The sequence below is a fragment of the Prionailurus viverrinus genome, chromosome B4 (assembly GCF_022837055.1).
Source record: "Prionailurus viverrinus isolate Anna chromosome B4, UM_Priviv_1.0, whole genome shotgun sequence".
In the NCBI taxonomy this organism is placed as follows: Eukaryota; Metazoa; Chordata; class Mammalia; order Carnivora; family Felidae; genus Prionailurus; species Prionailurus viverrinus.
The window spans coordinates 31,560,841-31,575,341 of record NC_062567.1 but is presented as its reverse complement, the minus strand read 5'-3'; the positions used below and the strand labels follow the sequence as shown (position 1 = coordinate 31,575,341).

Genomic DNA, 14,501 nt, shown 5'->3' with positions numbered 1-14,501 from the left:
ACTGGATATAAATTACATGTAGACCCATGGTAATGAATTATAGAACCTATGACCCACAGATATTTGAAGTAATCAGTTTGGAGGGGCACCTGAGTGGCTCAGCCAGTTGAGCATCCAACTTCGGCTCAGGTCATGATCTCGTGGTTTTGAGTTTGAGCCCCATGTCAGGCTCTGTGCTGACTGCTCAGAGCCTGGAGCCTGCTTCAGAATCTGTGACTCTCTTTTTCTCTGCCCCGCCCCCACTCACACTCAGTCTCTCAAAAAATAAAGATTAAGAAAATGTTTTTATAGTAATCAGTTTGGAAAAGATAAATTACTTTAAAGGATGTTCTGTAACAGTGATAGACTTCTCAGGAGTAATAATAGGATTCAGGAGAAAATGGGTTGAATTTTATATTAATTTTCCAAGCCTTCATAACTAGATAGTGTAAAACAGAAATTTAATTTTCTCATAGTTCTGGAAGCTAGAAATCTGAATTCTAGATTATGGCAATCTCCATAGACTTACAATAAAAGGGAACTTCCTTAACCAATATCCACTTTAATGGGAAACGTTAGAGGTATTCCTTCTTAAAGTCAAGAAGAAAAGATTTTTTTCTATCATTGCTTTTATTCTGTATTGTATTGTTTCACAGGGTGTTCTCTACAAAGGAAGAATATTTGTGTATTTATATTATAGAACTATATACATATTAAGTGTATAGTTTAAGGAATGTATGATTTGAAACTCCAATAAAATGTCAAGAAACTATCATAACTAATAAGAATAAAGCCAAGTAGTTGGATTCATTTTAAGTGTTAATATGAATAATTTGTAAACATGACTTAATAACAATGGGAATTTTTACTACACAGATAGTGGCCTCTAAATATCATTTCCTTCCAGAAGGAACCAAGATTCTTTGGAGAAATGACTGATTTCAGTACTAGGGCAGAAAAAATATAAGGTGTGAGCCTAGACTATTTTATAAGAGAAAGCAAGGAAGCATCCAAGACTCCTGAAAGTTCTATCAAAAGATATATTCTCACTGGCCAACATTGGATTTTTGTTTGTTTGTTTGTTTGTTTTATTTATTTTTGAGAGCGAGACAGAGTGCGAGTGGGGGAGGGGCAGAGAAAAGAGGGAGACACAGAATCCAAAGCAGGCTCCAGGCTCTGAGCTGTCAGCACAGAGCCCGACACGGGGCTCAAACTCATGAACCATGAGACCATGAGCTGAGCTGAACTCAGATCTGAACTGACTGAGCCACCCAGGCTCCCGATCATTGGATATTTTTGAGCACTAAAAAAAGAAAATGAACAAAAAACATGAAATAAATTTAAAATCTAGTTTATTTTTGAGAGAGTATGCACCCATGGAGTGGGCAAGGGCAAGAGAGAGAGAGAGAGAGAGAGAATCCCAAGCAACCTTCATGCTGTCAGCTTGGAGCCAGATGCATAGGGCATCTGTAGGGCTCAGTCGGTTAAGCATCCAACTTTGGCTCAGGTCATGATCAACCAGTTTGTAGGTTTGAGCCCCATATCAGGCTCTGTGCTGACAGCTCAGAGCCTATAGTCTGCTTCAGATTCTGTGTCTCCCTCTCCCTGCCCCTCCCCAGCTCATGCTCGCTCTCTCTCTCTCTCTCTCTCTCTCTCTCTCTCAAAATAAATAAACGTTAAAAAAAAAAGAAAAAGAATGATAACACTGGTGGCAAGAACTTAAAAAGAAAGAAAGAAAACAACTGTGAGATCATTGACCTGAGCTGATGTCAGGGGTCAGACGCTTAACCAACTGACTTACCTAGGTGCCCCCATAATGATATTTTATAAAAATCAATGATTACCTTAGGAGTTTAATGGGACAACTTGTTATTTTCAGACCTAGTAAAATAGAAAGTCTGACAGACTGTATTTGAGAATATGCAAATAATTGGTGAGGAAAATAATTTGGTCAATAAATAATGGCAATTATAATAGAATAACAAATAATAAAAAAATGGACCTGGGCAGAGCTTTTCTCAACCGAGGCTTCCAAGAGACTATTAAACCCTAAAGTAGAGATCAGCTAACTGTTTTTAAAGTTTTAAAATATAAAGCGTTTTATTTTTTTTTTTAATTTATTATTTTAAGTAGGCTCCGTGCCCAGTGTGGAACTTGAACTCACAACCCAGAGATCCAGAGTCATATGCTCCACTGACTGAGCCATCCAGGCACCCCTGAAATCAGCTAACTTTCTATAAACGGTCAGATAGTAAATATTTTAAGCTTAGAGATAATACAGGGCTGTGTTCCCATTAATCTTTCATTCTTTCCCTCTTTTCCTTTCTTTTTCTTTCTTTTCTTTTTCTTCCTTTTTCTTCTTTCTTTCTTTCTTTCTTTCTTTCTTTCTTTCTTTCTTTCTTTCTTTCTAAAAACAATCAGCTAACCGTCCTACATTCTGTAGTTTGCCATTTGCAAACCCCTGCCCTAATACATCCATCGTATTTAATGAACTGACTTCTCTCCTATGCATTTTTACTAGGTATATACCTTGAAATTACTGAGAAAATGATCATACAAATAATTTTGTCTGCAGCTTAATTCTATTTTGGAACTCTAGTTAATCATCAATTGAAAGACTGATGAGGAACTTAGTAATGGAAAGATGAAGTTAACGCTGATATAATACAAAATCACAAAAGACAGATAAGTAGATATTATATCTGCTGATGTAATGAAAAAAGATATATACAACACCATCTATGAAATAATATTGCCCAAAAAATCAAACATGTTTGTCTGATCAAAGCCTCTAGATATAATTCAATTTACAGAAATCCAAGAGGTATGGGAACACATTAACACCACAGTGAGGATGCCATCAGCTAAATCCAGAATGCAGGAAATTACACAAAGACAAAATGACCCAATTTTTCCAACAAATTGGAGGGAACACTATTACAAATTCAGCTAAATTTAGACACAGACAAATGCAGTATATAGACCTTTTTAGTTTTGATTTGAACAAACCAACTTAAAAAAATTATTGCACTAGAGAGAAAGTTTGACCTTGACTCAATATTTGATATTAAATAAATCCTTTTATGTTCCTAAAGTTCATACAGAAGAGCAAAGGGCTAAGAATAGCCAAGATAATAATTTCCAAAAACAGTATGGTGGGGACACTTATTTTACAGAAAACAAAATAAAAATAACAGTGAATAAAAGAATGGTATTGGGGTGCCTGGGTGGCTCAGTCAGTTAAGCTACAGGTCAAGATCTCACAGTTTTGTGAGTTTTAGTCCTGCACTGGGCTCGCTGCTGTCAGCACAGAGCCTGCTTTGGATCCTCTGTCCCCCATTCTCTCTGCCCCTCCCCTGCTGTTTCTCTCTCTCTCAAAAATAAATAAAAACATAAAAAAAGAGAATGATATTGGCATAGAGATAGAAATGAACCCAGTAAACTACATAGAAACAGGCCTTGGGAAGGAATGTGGGTTCTCCAGTACCACATAACCAGTACAATTGCTTACTAATCAGAGGAAGAAAATTATATGTCTGCTTCCCATTTGTGTTCCAGATGAACTAAAGGCCCAAACCAAATTGAAAACAGTACAGATGAATGTCTTCAAGATGTCAGAATAAAAAAGAATGTTATAAGTACAAAAAACACAAGCTATAAAGGGAGCGAGATTGATGTTCGGCTACACAAATTGTTCAAAACTTACATATGACACAAACATAAAGTGAAAAGATGAGTCAAAGTGGAAGATTTTTTTTTTTTTTTTGAGAGAGAGAGAGAGAGGGTGCAAGTGAGTAAGGGGCAGAGAGAGGGGAAGAGAGAAGCTGGGCTCACCTGATGCGGGTCTGGGACTCCTGAACCGTGAGATCATGTCCTAAGCCAACGTCAGATGCCTAACTGACTGAGCCACCCAGGCACCCTGGAAGAAGATAATTTTAACACATAATCAACAACAAAGTCTTATTATCCAGATTATTAAAAGCATTTATCTAAATCAGAAACGTAGCAACCCAAAGGAAATAGGGCAAAGTAATCACTCCAGTCAGGAAAATGCAGATGAAAACATCAAAATTCCTTATCAATACTCAGTAGTTTGGCAAAAATGCGCCTTTTATCCTACCAAGTGAGTGTGAGTTCACTCAAATTGCTGTTGAGAGAAAAGCTGTACCCCTTTGGAAATCACCTTGACCAGGCCTGATGAAGTTCACTATCTGGAAGTTCCGCTTCTGGTTGTGGACCCTAAAAATCTCACATGCATGCGTGAGAAGATATGTCAAAAGAATTGTCATTATAATACCATTTACAAGATGCAGACATATTGCAACCAACTGGAAAGTGGATTATTAAGCTGTGGAGTACTGTATTAAAGTTAATAAAGCAAAAATCTTAAAATCTGCCAGTTTGTTAGGTTCATGGATATTCATTAACTTGGTTACATTGTTCTTTAATCTTGAAATCGTTTTTTAAAAAGTAATATTACAAGTCATTGATAGCCAAGTGCCTTTCACTAATTAAAGCAGATAAAGATTTAAGTTTATAAGGGATAATGTAAGAACAAAAACAAAATTAGCAGGGTCATGTCATACTCATAGCAGTGGGCAGATGTGGAGTCTGTCTCTCGGGTAAGAAAATAGAAGGTCTGTCCTGGCTTCTCCCTTCCATTTTTGTGTCTTTCTGTCTGACAGTGTTCTTTATCTTCCTGGCTCTTTTCTTTACTCCTGACCTTCCGGTTCCCTGCTGGCAGTGAGTGTCCCATCAGACTAATAGTGGAATGCCAAGTGTGTTTCTCATGGCTGTGGCTGTGAGCCAGAAAAAAAATCATCCATGCCTTCCAGATCTTTGCCCATTCCAGCTGGCATCTTTCTCTTTTTCCCAGCCAAATTTATTACTACCCTGGCTTGGTAGGGTCCAGCTGCCAGTGTTGGGGGTGGATTGAAGAGCAAAGACAATTGGGGTGCAAGGATATTTTTGCAAATGCAAAACCTTGAGTGCTTACATGTGCATATAAAATCTTGTATATGTTTTGGATTGAGAATCTGGTCCTTAAAAGGGGATGTTGCTTTTCTGAGAGAACTAGGAAAGTCCTCAGGTATTGAAAGAAGGATAATCTTCATTCAGTCTTTTTTTTTTTTTTCTTTTTCTTCTAATTCTGTTTTTTCAGCCTTGCTCTTTCCTCCCTCTCCATCCCAGTGTCTGCCATACCACCCTCATCCCTCCCCCCCAACCATTGATTTCAATATGCATAAAGGAAATGAGTTCCACAAGATTATATTTTTCATAAAGCATTCCTTCTATAGAATCATCCTAATTATCAAAAGAGGATGGCAGAAGAAGCAAGAATAATTTTATGATACTGTTTTGGTGATCTTTGTTTCTTCTCAAAATGCTTAACATATAATCTAATCCTCTAAAAAGCACTTACCTCACTTGTACCGTAATGCACTGTGTTCATTGTAGATCGAGCAAAGAGGAGAAAGCTCAGGGAAGAAAGGGCGTGGCTGCTGGCCCAAGGGAAGGAGCTCCCCCCAGAACTTTCCCATCTGGACCCTAACTCCCCCATGAGAGAAGAAAAAAAGACTAAAGACCTGTGAGTATTTAATGATACTAACAGTAGCAAACAGTAACATTTAGGAAGCACTCAGGAATTGTGCTAAGCACTTTGCTCATTTAATTCTTACATCAACCCTGTGTGGTAGGTAATATTCAGTGTTCATAAGCTTCTCATTCTTCTGTATGCCTTTCTGTATTACTGTTATTTAGATTATAAAAATATTCATTAAGGTAAAATATAGCCCAAGAAATAATGTGCTATGAAATAACTAACATTATAGAATCATAAGTTATGGATCATCTGAGTCAACCCCAGCATTTTATGGATGAGGAAAATGATACTCCGTTTTTTGCTTAGGTTTACTAACCATCATCTTCACAATTCTTTTCTGGAGATTATCAGTGTCACAAACTTACCTTAAAAACAGTTTATTGGGACTCTTCCAAACCTTGGTACAATCAGCTGCCTGTCTGTGATTGAAGTAAGAGAGCTAAGGAGAGAAGGTTGTCAAAGTTACTATTTCTTATTTTGTGATTCACAGCTTTGAGTTGGATGATGATTTCACTGCCATGTATAAAGGTCAGTTCCCATTCTCAACTATTAACTATTTCTGATAGAAATACTCTTATGTGACTGAGTTAATGCAGCTCTCTTCTTTGGCTTTCAGTTCTCGATGTGGTAAAGGCTCACAAGGATTCTTGGCCCTTTTTAGAACCTGTGGATGAATCGTATGCCCCAAACTATTACCAGATTATTAAGGTAGAGGCTGCCTTTACAGTTATACCTTCTATGGTGTGTGTTTCTTTCTTGATTTTTGTCACTGTTTTTAAGTTCACCTGTTGTTCTTGAGAATCAGAGTTGCTGGATATATGCCATGCTCCTGAGCATCTCATAATAGCATGATTCCTTTGCCTCACAGGGACTACAAGATGGTTTTTCTCCAGCATGTTATAATTTAATGTGTCCTATTTTAGGCCCCCATGGATATCTCAAGCATGGAGAAGAAACTGAATGGAGGTTTATACTGTACCAAGGAGGAATTTGTAAATGACATGAAGACTATGTTCAGGAATTGTCGAAAATACAATGGGGAAAGTAGTGGTAAGTGGGGAAGGAGTCTGCTATGGATACACTTATTATACCATCTCAACCAAGAATAAAATGCCTTCTTTTTTAGAAATACACAAAAATAGAAGTGCATCTCTTTCAGAAGTGAATCAGACCTTTCTTTGGGGCTATGAACACAATGCACATTAAAAGCCATAGGATTGGCCATTCTAACCACTTACACAATATGTGCCAGAACCACTCCTATCCTGTGTGACAAGAGAGTATATCTGGTGGCTAACTGGGCTCAGGTTAGTTTTCATTATCTTCAAGACCAGGCTGGGCTTAGTTTGTACTGCGCTTCCTTCATTCAGCAAGTTAACCACTGACAAGACTGACCCTAGATTTTTAAGTCATTTTGAGAAGTCCATAGAGTATATCTCCAATAATAAATAATATAAAAGGCTCTAGTAGCTTAAATGCTTTAGTTTAAAAACTAAGCATCTTCTAACTAAATACAGTCACTGTATTTAATAATTCTGCATTTTAGCCTTTATTTGTACTCATTTAAGGTAATAGTCCTAGAGTCATCTTCCAGCCATACAGCCTAGAGCCTCTTAGGACAAAAACAGTACCTTCTTCTTGTGTCCATAGCTGTACAACATAATATGCACTCAAGCCAGATTAAGCTCAAGAGTTTACCCAAATAGCATCTTTTATTGTCTATTGGTAGGAGATTTTTTTTTTATGTCTTGTAAAAGCTGTATCTGGAAGTCAATCCTTGTATCTTCCCACAGAATATACCAAGATGTCTGATAATTTAGAGAGGTGTTTCCATCGGGCAATGATGAAGCATTTTCCTGGGGAAGATGGAGACACAGATGAAGAATTTTGGATCAGAGAGGATGAAAAGCGAGAGAAGAGACGGAGCCGGGCTGGGAGAAGCGGCGGAAGCCACGTTTGGACCCGCTCCAGGGACTCTGAAGGGCCCAGCAAGAAACAGCAACCAGTGGAGAATGGAGGAAAGTCCTTGCCACCTGCACGCCGAGCTCCCTCTTCTGGAGATAATCCTAGCAGTAGTTCCACACAGCTCCCTCGGGAGGGGAGCACCTCAAATGGCCGAGGCTTTTCTCGTCCCCTACATTATGGGGGGATGCCCAACCAGGCACCCCTTTTAAACCAGATGGTAAGGAATAGCTTAAAATTCTGTTGTGATTGCTCCTAGTTGGTGAATTCAAAGAGAGGTGAAGCCTTTTTAATTGGTTCCTCTTCCAAAATAATTTTTCTGTATGTGGATGATTTCTTTGCCTCTCATCTGTCCATTCTTTCTTCCTCCTCTTTCCTCCCATTTCCTTCTTCCTTCCATTTTTCCTTTATTTTAAATCTCCTTTCTCTTAATCTGACATACTCTCGGTATGGCCCAAAATTGGGATTTTAAAAAAACTCTTTGTGTATGAAGCGCAGAAATACATACAGTACTTAAAATACACAGCATATCTGTAGCATTAAAATTATATGTTTCAGGACAGTTGGGGGAAAATTGGCTTAAGAGGCTCTTGGGGAAGGAAGCAGTTATGAAAAAAAGATTAAGAAACAGCAGTCTGTCCTATAGAGAGAGATTGCTTTCGGCCCAGGAACTAGCCCTGATCTGGGTGAGCCCATGTGCTGACATTCTTCCCTTTCTTGGCCCTATGCTGAGTTGTTCAAGGTCTTTGTGTTATTTTAGCAGTACATCCATATGCAGGAACGTCCTTGTTTTCTACTTAATGTCTTCTGTGCTTTTTTTTTTTTTTTTTTTTTTTTTTAAAAAAACCTCTCCCCAACTTGCCTTTACTCAACACCCTCCAGAGGCCAGCAGTACCAGGAACATTTGGCCCTCTTCGAGGATCAGATCCTGCCAATTTATATGTCTCCTCTAGAGTCCCAGAACCACACCCTGGAGAGCCTGTACAGCAGCATCAGCCTTTTGCCATGCAGGTAAGCAACCTGATACTCAGAATATGCAGATGCAAAGGATTTCACGATAAATTTCAGAAATCTAGTCTCTTCCCAGGTTAAATTTAATTCATTATCTCCTATTCTGTAGGGTCTGTTATTATAGATTAAGCACATTACTTACTCTATGCATCTGTTGAACATTGCTTTCTTCTCTTTTCTTGTTGCCAGCCTCCAGTTGGAATTAACAACCACCGAGGACCCAGGCTAGGCACACCAGAAGAGAAGCAAGTGTGTGGGGGACTGACACACCTTACTAACATGGGATCACATCCTGGATCCTTGCAGCTTAGGCAGATGGGTGGCCCCAGTCAGGATGGAAATATTTATCCCCCAACTCAATTCCAATCAGGATTTATTCCTCCCAGGCATGGTGGGGCTCCAGCCCGACCCCTAGACTTTCCTGAAAGCTCAGAAATTCCTCCCAGCCACATGTACCGATCATACAAGTACCTGAATCGAGTACACTCTGCTGTCTGGAATGGGAACCATGGTGCTACAAACCCAGGACCCTTGGGCACAGATGAGAAGCCCCCCATGGGGCCAGGACCCTCTCACCAACCTCGCACTCTTGGTCATGTGATGGATTCCCGAGTGATGAGACCTCCTCTCCCCCCAAACCAGTGGACTGAACAATCAAGCTTTCTACCTCATGGAGTTGCTTCTTCAGGGTATATGCGACCACCCTGTAAATCTGGTGGACTTCGGTTACAGCCACCTCCAGCCCCAACGCCAAGTTCTTTATTTGGAGCACCCTCCCAGGCTCTGCGGGGGGTGCAAGGAGGGGACTCCATGATGGACAGCCCAGAGATGATTGCCATGCAGCAGCTTTCTTCCCGAGTTTGCCCACCAGGTGTGCCTTACCACCCCCGACAGCCTACACCGCCCCATTTACCTGGCCCTTTTCCACAGGTAGCTCACTCGGCATCAGTAAGTGTGTCAGCCCCCAAGCCTACCTTGGGGAATCCTGGGAGGACACAGGATAACAGTGAAACACAAGAGCCTGAAAATGACCGAGGTAATTTACACCATCACTTTTGTCTGACTTCTGACATTTAAGCTATTAATTCATAAGGAATCTTTTTTATGAAGACTATCAAACTCATTTACAGCCTCTTTTTCTTGAACCACTCACTCAGGATTGGGCCAAAGATCTGAAAGGATTTCTGGTGGTAATGATCATTATACAAATGTAGTCCTTACCATAATGTGCAGTCTTTTTGAGACTTGTATATATAGTAATTCAATTCTCAAAACAAACTTTTGAGCTAGCTACTATTTAATGATCCTTGTTTGTACAGGTGGAAAATCTGAGGCACAAAGGTTTAGATTGGTTGCCCTCATCTCACTAATAAGTGGTGGAGCTGACATTTGAACCCAGACCTACTCAGTCCAGCACCCATGCTTTCAACCATGGCATTATCAGACTGCCTTTAAAAATGGCTGTCTTGGTGTGCCTGGGTGGCTCAATCTGTTAAGCCTCTGACTCTTGACTTCAGCTCAGTCATGATCTCAAAGGTTTGTGAGGGTCAAGCTCCACGCTTCTAACGCAGGGTCTGCTTGGGATTCTCTCTCCCTTTCCCTCTCCCTCTCTCTCTCTCTCTCTCAGAATAATTAAACTTTAAAAAAATATTATTAATGGCTGTCTTAAAATTTATCATTATGAAATAACTTTTTAGTACTTTACTTAAAGCCTAATTATTTCCATCCTTCTATTCCTTGGACACATAGCTATAGTTACTAAGAATGAAAAAAAGTGAGACCTAGCAAATCCTGAAGAAATGTCTTAGAAATGTCATTTAAGAGAGTAAACCTGAAAATTGAGAAGAAAAATTAAAAGAGTAATTTGTGTAATTAGTGCTTTTTTCTGGGATAGAGGTCAACCACGTATTGTATATAATTTTCTTAATGCATGACTGGAGAATAGACACCTAGACTTTTATCAAATATGAAAATTCCACATAAGATTGATGGTAGGCCTAGAACGCAATTACTTTTTGTTTTAATTAATGTATTTAGTTACTAGGATATCTACTGAAACTTTTTTTTTTTTTTTAACTTCCACTGTAGTTAACATATAGTGTTATATTCGTTTCAGGTATACAATATAGTGATTCAACAGCTCTATACATTACACAGTGCTCATGATAAGTGTACTCTTTGTCTCCTTTGACTGTTTCACCTGTCCCCACACTCACCTCCCCTCTGGTAACCATTAGTTTGTTCTCTATAGTTTTTCAGTTTGTCTCTCTTGTTTTTCAGTTTGTTTCTCTTTTCTCTGTTTTTTTATATTTCACTTAGCATTAATACCCTGTAGATTCCTTCATGTTATTGCATATGGCAATGTTTTGTTGTTTTTGATGGCTGAGTAATACTCCATTGTACATATGTACCACTTCTTTATCCATTCTTTTTTTTTTTTTTTTAATGTTTATTTATTTTTGAAGAGAGACAGAGACAATGCGAGTGGGTTAAGGCAGAGAGAGAGGGAGGCACAGAATCCGGGCTCTGAGCCGTCAGCACAGGGCCTGACATGGGGCTCGAACTCACAAGCTGTGAGATCATGACCTGAGTCGAAGTCGGTCACTTAACCAACTGAGCCACCCAGGCACCTCTATCCATTCATCTCTTGATGGTCACTTGGGTTGCTTCCATATCTTGGCTATTATAAATAATGCTGCAATAAACACAGGTGTGCATACACCTTTTCAAATTAGCGTTTCATATTCTTTAGGTAAATACCCAGTAGTGGAATTAATGGATCATGTGGTATTCTATTTTTACTTTTTGAGGAACCTCCTACTGTTTTCCACAGTGGCTGTACCAGTTTGCTTTCCCACCAACAGTGCAAGAGGGTTTTTTTTTCTCCACATCTTCAACATTTGTTGTTTCTTATTTTTCTTATTTTAGCCATTCTGACAGACATGAGGTGATATCTCATTCTGTTTTGATTTCTATTTCCATGATAATAAGTGATGTTGAGCATCTGTTCATGTGTCTGTTAGTGATCTGAATGTCTTCTTTGGAGAATTGTCTGTTCATTTCATCTGCCCATTTTTTAATTGGATTATTTATTTTTTTGGGTGCTGAGTTATATAAGTTCTTAATATATTTGGCTACTCACTCTTTATCAGACATGTCATTTGCATATATCTTCTCCCATTCCGTAGGTTGTCTTTTAGTTTTATTGACTGTTTCCTTTGCTCTGCAGAAGCTTTTTATTTTGATGTAGTCCCAATACTTAATTTTTGCTTTCATTTCCCTTGCCTCAGGAGACTTATTTTTAAAATGTTGCTATGGCCAATGTCAGAGAAATTACTGTTTGTGTTCTCTTCCAGGGTTTTGATTTCGGTCTCACATTTAGGTCTTTAATCCATTTTGAGTTGGTTTTTGTGTAAGGTGTGAGAAAATTGGTCCACTTTCATCCTTTTGCATGTGGTTGTCCAGTTTTCCCAACAACATTTGTTGACGAGACTGTCTTTTTCCCATTGTGTATTCTTGCCTCCTTTGTCAAAGATTAATTGGCCATATAATTGTGGGTTTATTTCTGGGCTCTCTGTTTTGTTTTCGATCTATATGACTTTTTTTGTGCCAGTACCATTCTGTTTTGATTATTACAACTTTGTAGTATAGCTTGATACCTGGGATTGGGACACCTCCAGCTTTGTTTTTCTTTTTCAAGATCACTTTGGCTATTTGGGGTCTTTTGTGGTTCCATACAAATGTTAGGATTATTTTTTCTAGTTCTGTGAAAAATGCTGTTAGTGTTTTGATAGGGATTGCATTAAATGTGTAGATTGCTTTGGGTGGCATGGACATTTTAACAATATCTATTCTTCTAATCCGTTGGCATGGAATGTCTTTCCATTTGTGTCATCTTCAGTTTCTTTCATCAGTGTTTTATAGTTTTCAGAGTTTAGGCCTTTCACCTCCTTGGTTAAAGTTTCTTCCCTAGGTATTTTATTACTTTTGGTAAAATTGTAAATGGGAGTTTTTTTCTTATTTTCTCTTTCTACTACTAGTGTATAGAAATTGAACAGATTTATGTATATTGATTTTTGTATCTTGTGACTTTATTGAAGTCATTTATGGTTGTAGTAGTTTTTGGTGGAGTCTTCAGTGTTTTCTATATGTAGTTTCATGTCATCTGGAAGTAATAAAAGTTTTCCATTTTCCATACCAGTTTGGATGCCTTTTATTTCTTTTTGTTGTCTGATTGCTGTGGCTAGAACTTCCAGTACTCTGTTGAATAAAGGTACTGCTGAAAGTGGACATTCTTTTCTTCTTCCTTATCTTAGGAAAAAGCTCTCAATTTTTCAGCATTGAGTGTGATGTTAGCTATGAGTTTTTAATATGTGGCCTTTATTATATTGAGGTATGTTCCCTCTAAACCTACTTTGTTGAAGGTTTTTTATCATGAATGGGTTTTGTACTTTGTCGAATGTTTTTTCTGCATCTATTGAAATGATCATATATTTTTAATCCTTTCTCTTGTTGAGGTGATGTATCATGTTGATTAATTTGCCCTTGCATCCTAGGAATAAATCCCACTTGATCATGGTGAATGATTTTTTTTAGTGTATTGTTGTGTTTGGTTTGTTGAACATTTTTGTGTCTTCGTTCATCACAGATACTGGCCTATAGGTCTCTTGTTTTTGTTTGTTAGTTTTGTTTTTGTTGTTTTTTGTTGTTTTGTTTTTGTTTTTTTTTTTTTGGTAGTATCTTTATCCAGTGTTGGTATCAGGATAATGTTGGTCTTATAGTATGAATTTGGCAGCTAGCCTTCGTCTTCTACCTTCCAGAATAGTTTGAGAAGAATAAGTATTAACTCGTCTTTAAATGTTTGGTAGAATTCACCTGTAAAGCTGTCTGGTCCTGGACTTTTGTTTGTTGGAAGTTTTTTGATTATTGACTCTATTTGCTGGAAATGGCCTGTTCAAATTTTCCATTTCTTCCTGATTCAGTTTTGTTAGGTTATGTTTCTAGTAATTTATCCATTTCTTCTTGGTTGTTCAATTTGTTGGCATATAATTTTTCATAATCTCATAATCCTTTGTATTTCTGTGGTGTTGGTTGTTATTTCTCTCTCTCTCTCTCTCTCTCTTTGAGTTTGGCTAAAGATTTGTCAATTTCATTGATCTTTTCAAAAACCAGCTCCTGGTTTCATCTACTATATTGTTTTTTTAGTTTCTATTTTGTTTGTTTCTCCTTTAATCTTTATTATTTTCTTCTACTGGTTTGGGCTTTATTCTTTTTCTAGCTCCTTTAGGTATGAGGCTAGGTTGTTTATTTGAGATTTTTCTTTTTGAGGTAGACCTACATTGCTATAAACATCCCTCTTTTTTTTTTTTTTTTAATGTTTATTTACTTTTGAGAAAATGTGCAAATGAGCAGGAGAGGACCAGAGAGGGAGACCAAGGATCTGAAGCGGGCTCTGTGCTGATAGTGGAGGCCTGGTATTGGGCTCAATCTCACAAACTGTGAGATCATGACCTGAGCCAAAGTTGTATGCTTAACTGACTAAGTCACCCAGGTGCCCCTAAACATCCCTCTTTGGAATAGTTTTTGCTATATCCAAAAGACTTTGGACTGTAGTATTTTCATTTGTCTCCATGTGTTTTTTGATTGCCTCTTTGATTTCTTGATTAACCCATTCATTCTTTAGTAATATGTTATTTAACTTTCATGTGTTCTTTCCAGATTTCTTGTGGTTGATTTCTACTTTCATGCCATTATGGTCAGAAAAGTTGCATGGTACAACTTCAGTCTTTTCAAATTTGTTGAGACTTGTTTTGTGGCCTGTCATGTGATCTGTTCTGGAGAATGTTCCATGTGCACTTGAAAAGAATGTGTATTCTGCCCTTTTAGTTTGGAATTCTTTAGAATATATCTGGTAGATCCATATGGTCAAGTATGTCATTCAAAAAGC

The 14,501-nt window shown here is 38.1% G+C and overlaps 1 protein-coding gene across 3 annotated transcripts in view; it reads left to right on the top strand.

Moving 5' to 3' along the window:
• The window catches only part of LOC125171117 (cat eye syndrome critical region protein 2), a 178,049-nt gene that overhangs the window by 152,670 nt on the left and 10,878 nt on the right, over positions 1-14,501 (top strand). For 2 of the 3 annotated variants that reach the window (XM_047868247.1, XM_047868246.1), the window contains 7 exons: positions 5,437-5,566; positions 6,072-6,109; positions 6,198-6,289; positions 6,505-6,631; positions 7,375-7,763; positions 8,426-8,554; positions 8,744-9,590. In XM_047868247.1, the coding sequence (XP_047724203.1) occupies positions 5,437-5,566; positions 6,072-6,109; positions 6,198-6,289; positions 6,505-6,631; positions 7,375-7,763; positions 8,426-8,554; positions 8,744-9,590 (1,752 nt within the window). The remainder of the gene's footprint in view (positions 1-5,436; positions 5,567-6,071; positions 6,110-6,197; positions 6,290-6,504; positions 6,632-7,374; positions 7,764-8,425; positions 8,555-8,743; positions 9,591-14,501) is intronic. The other variant, XM_047868248.1, reaches the window with a different exon arrangement.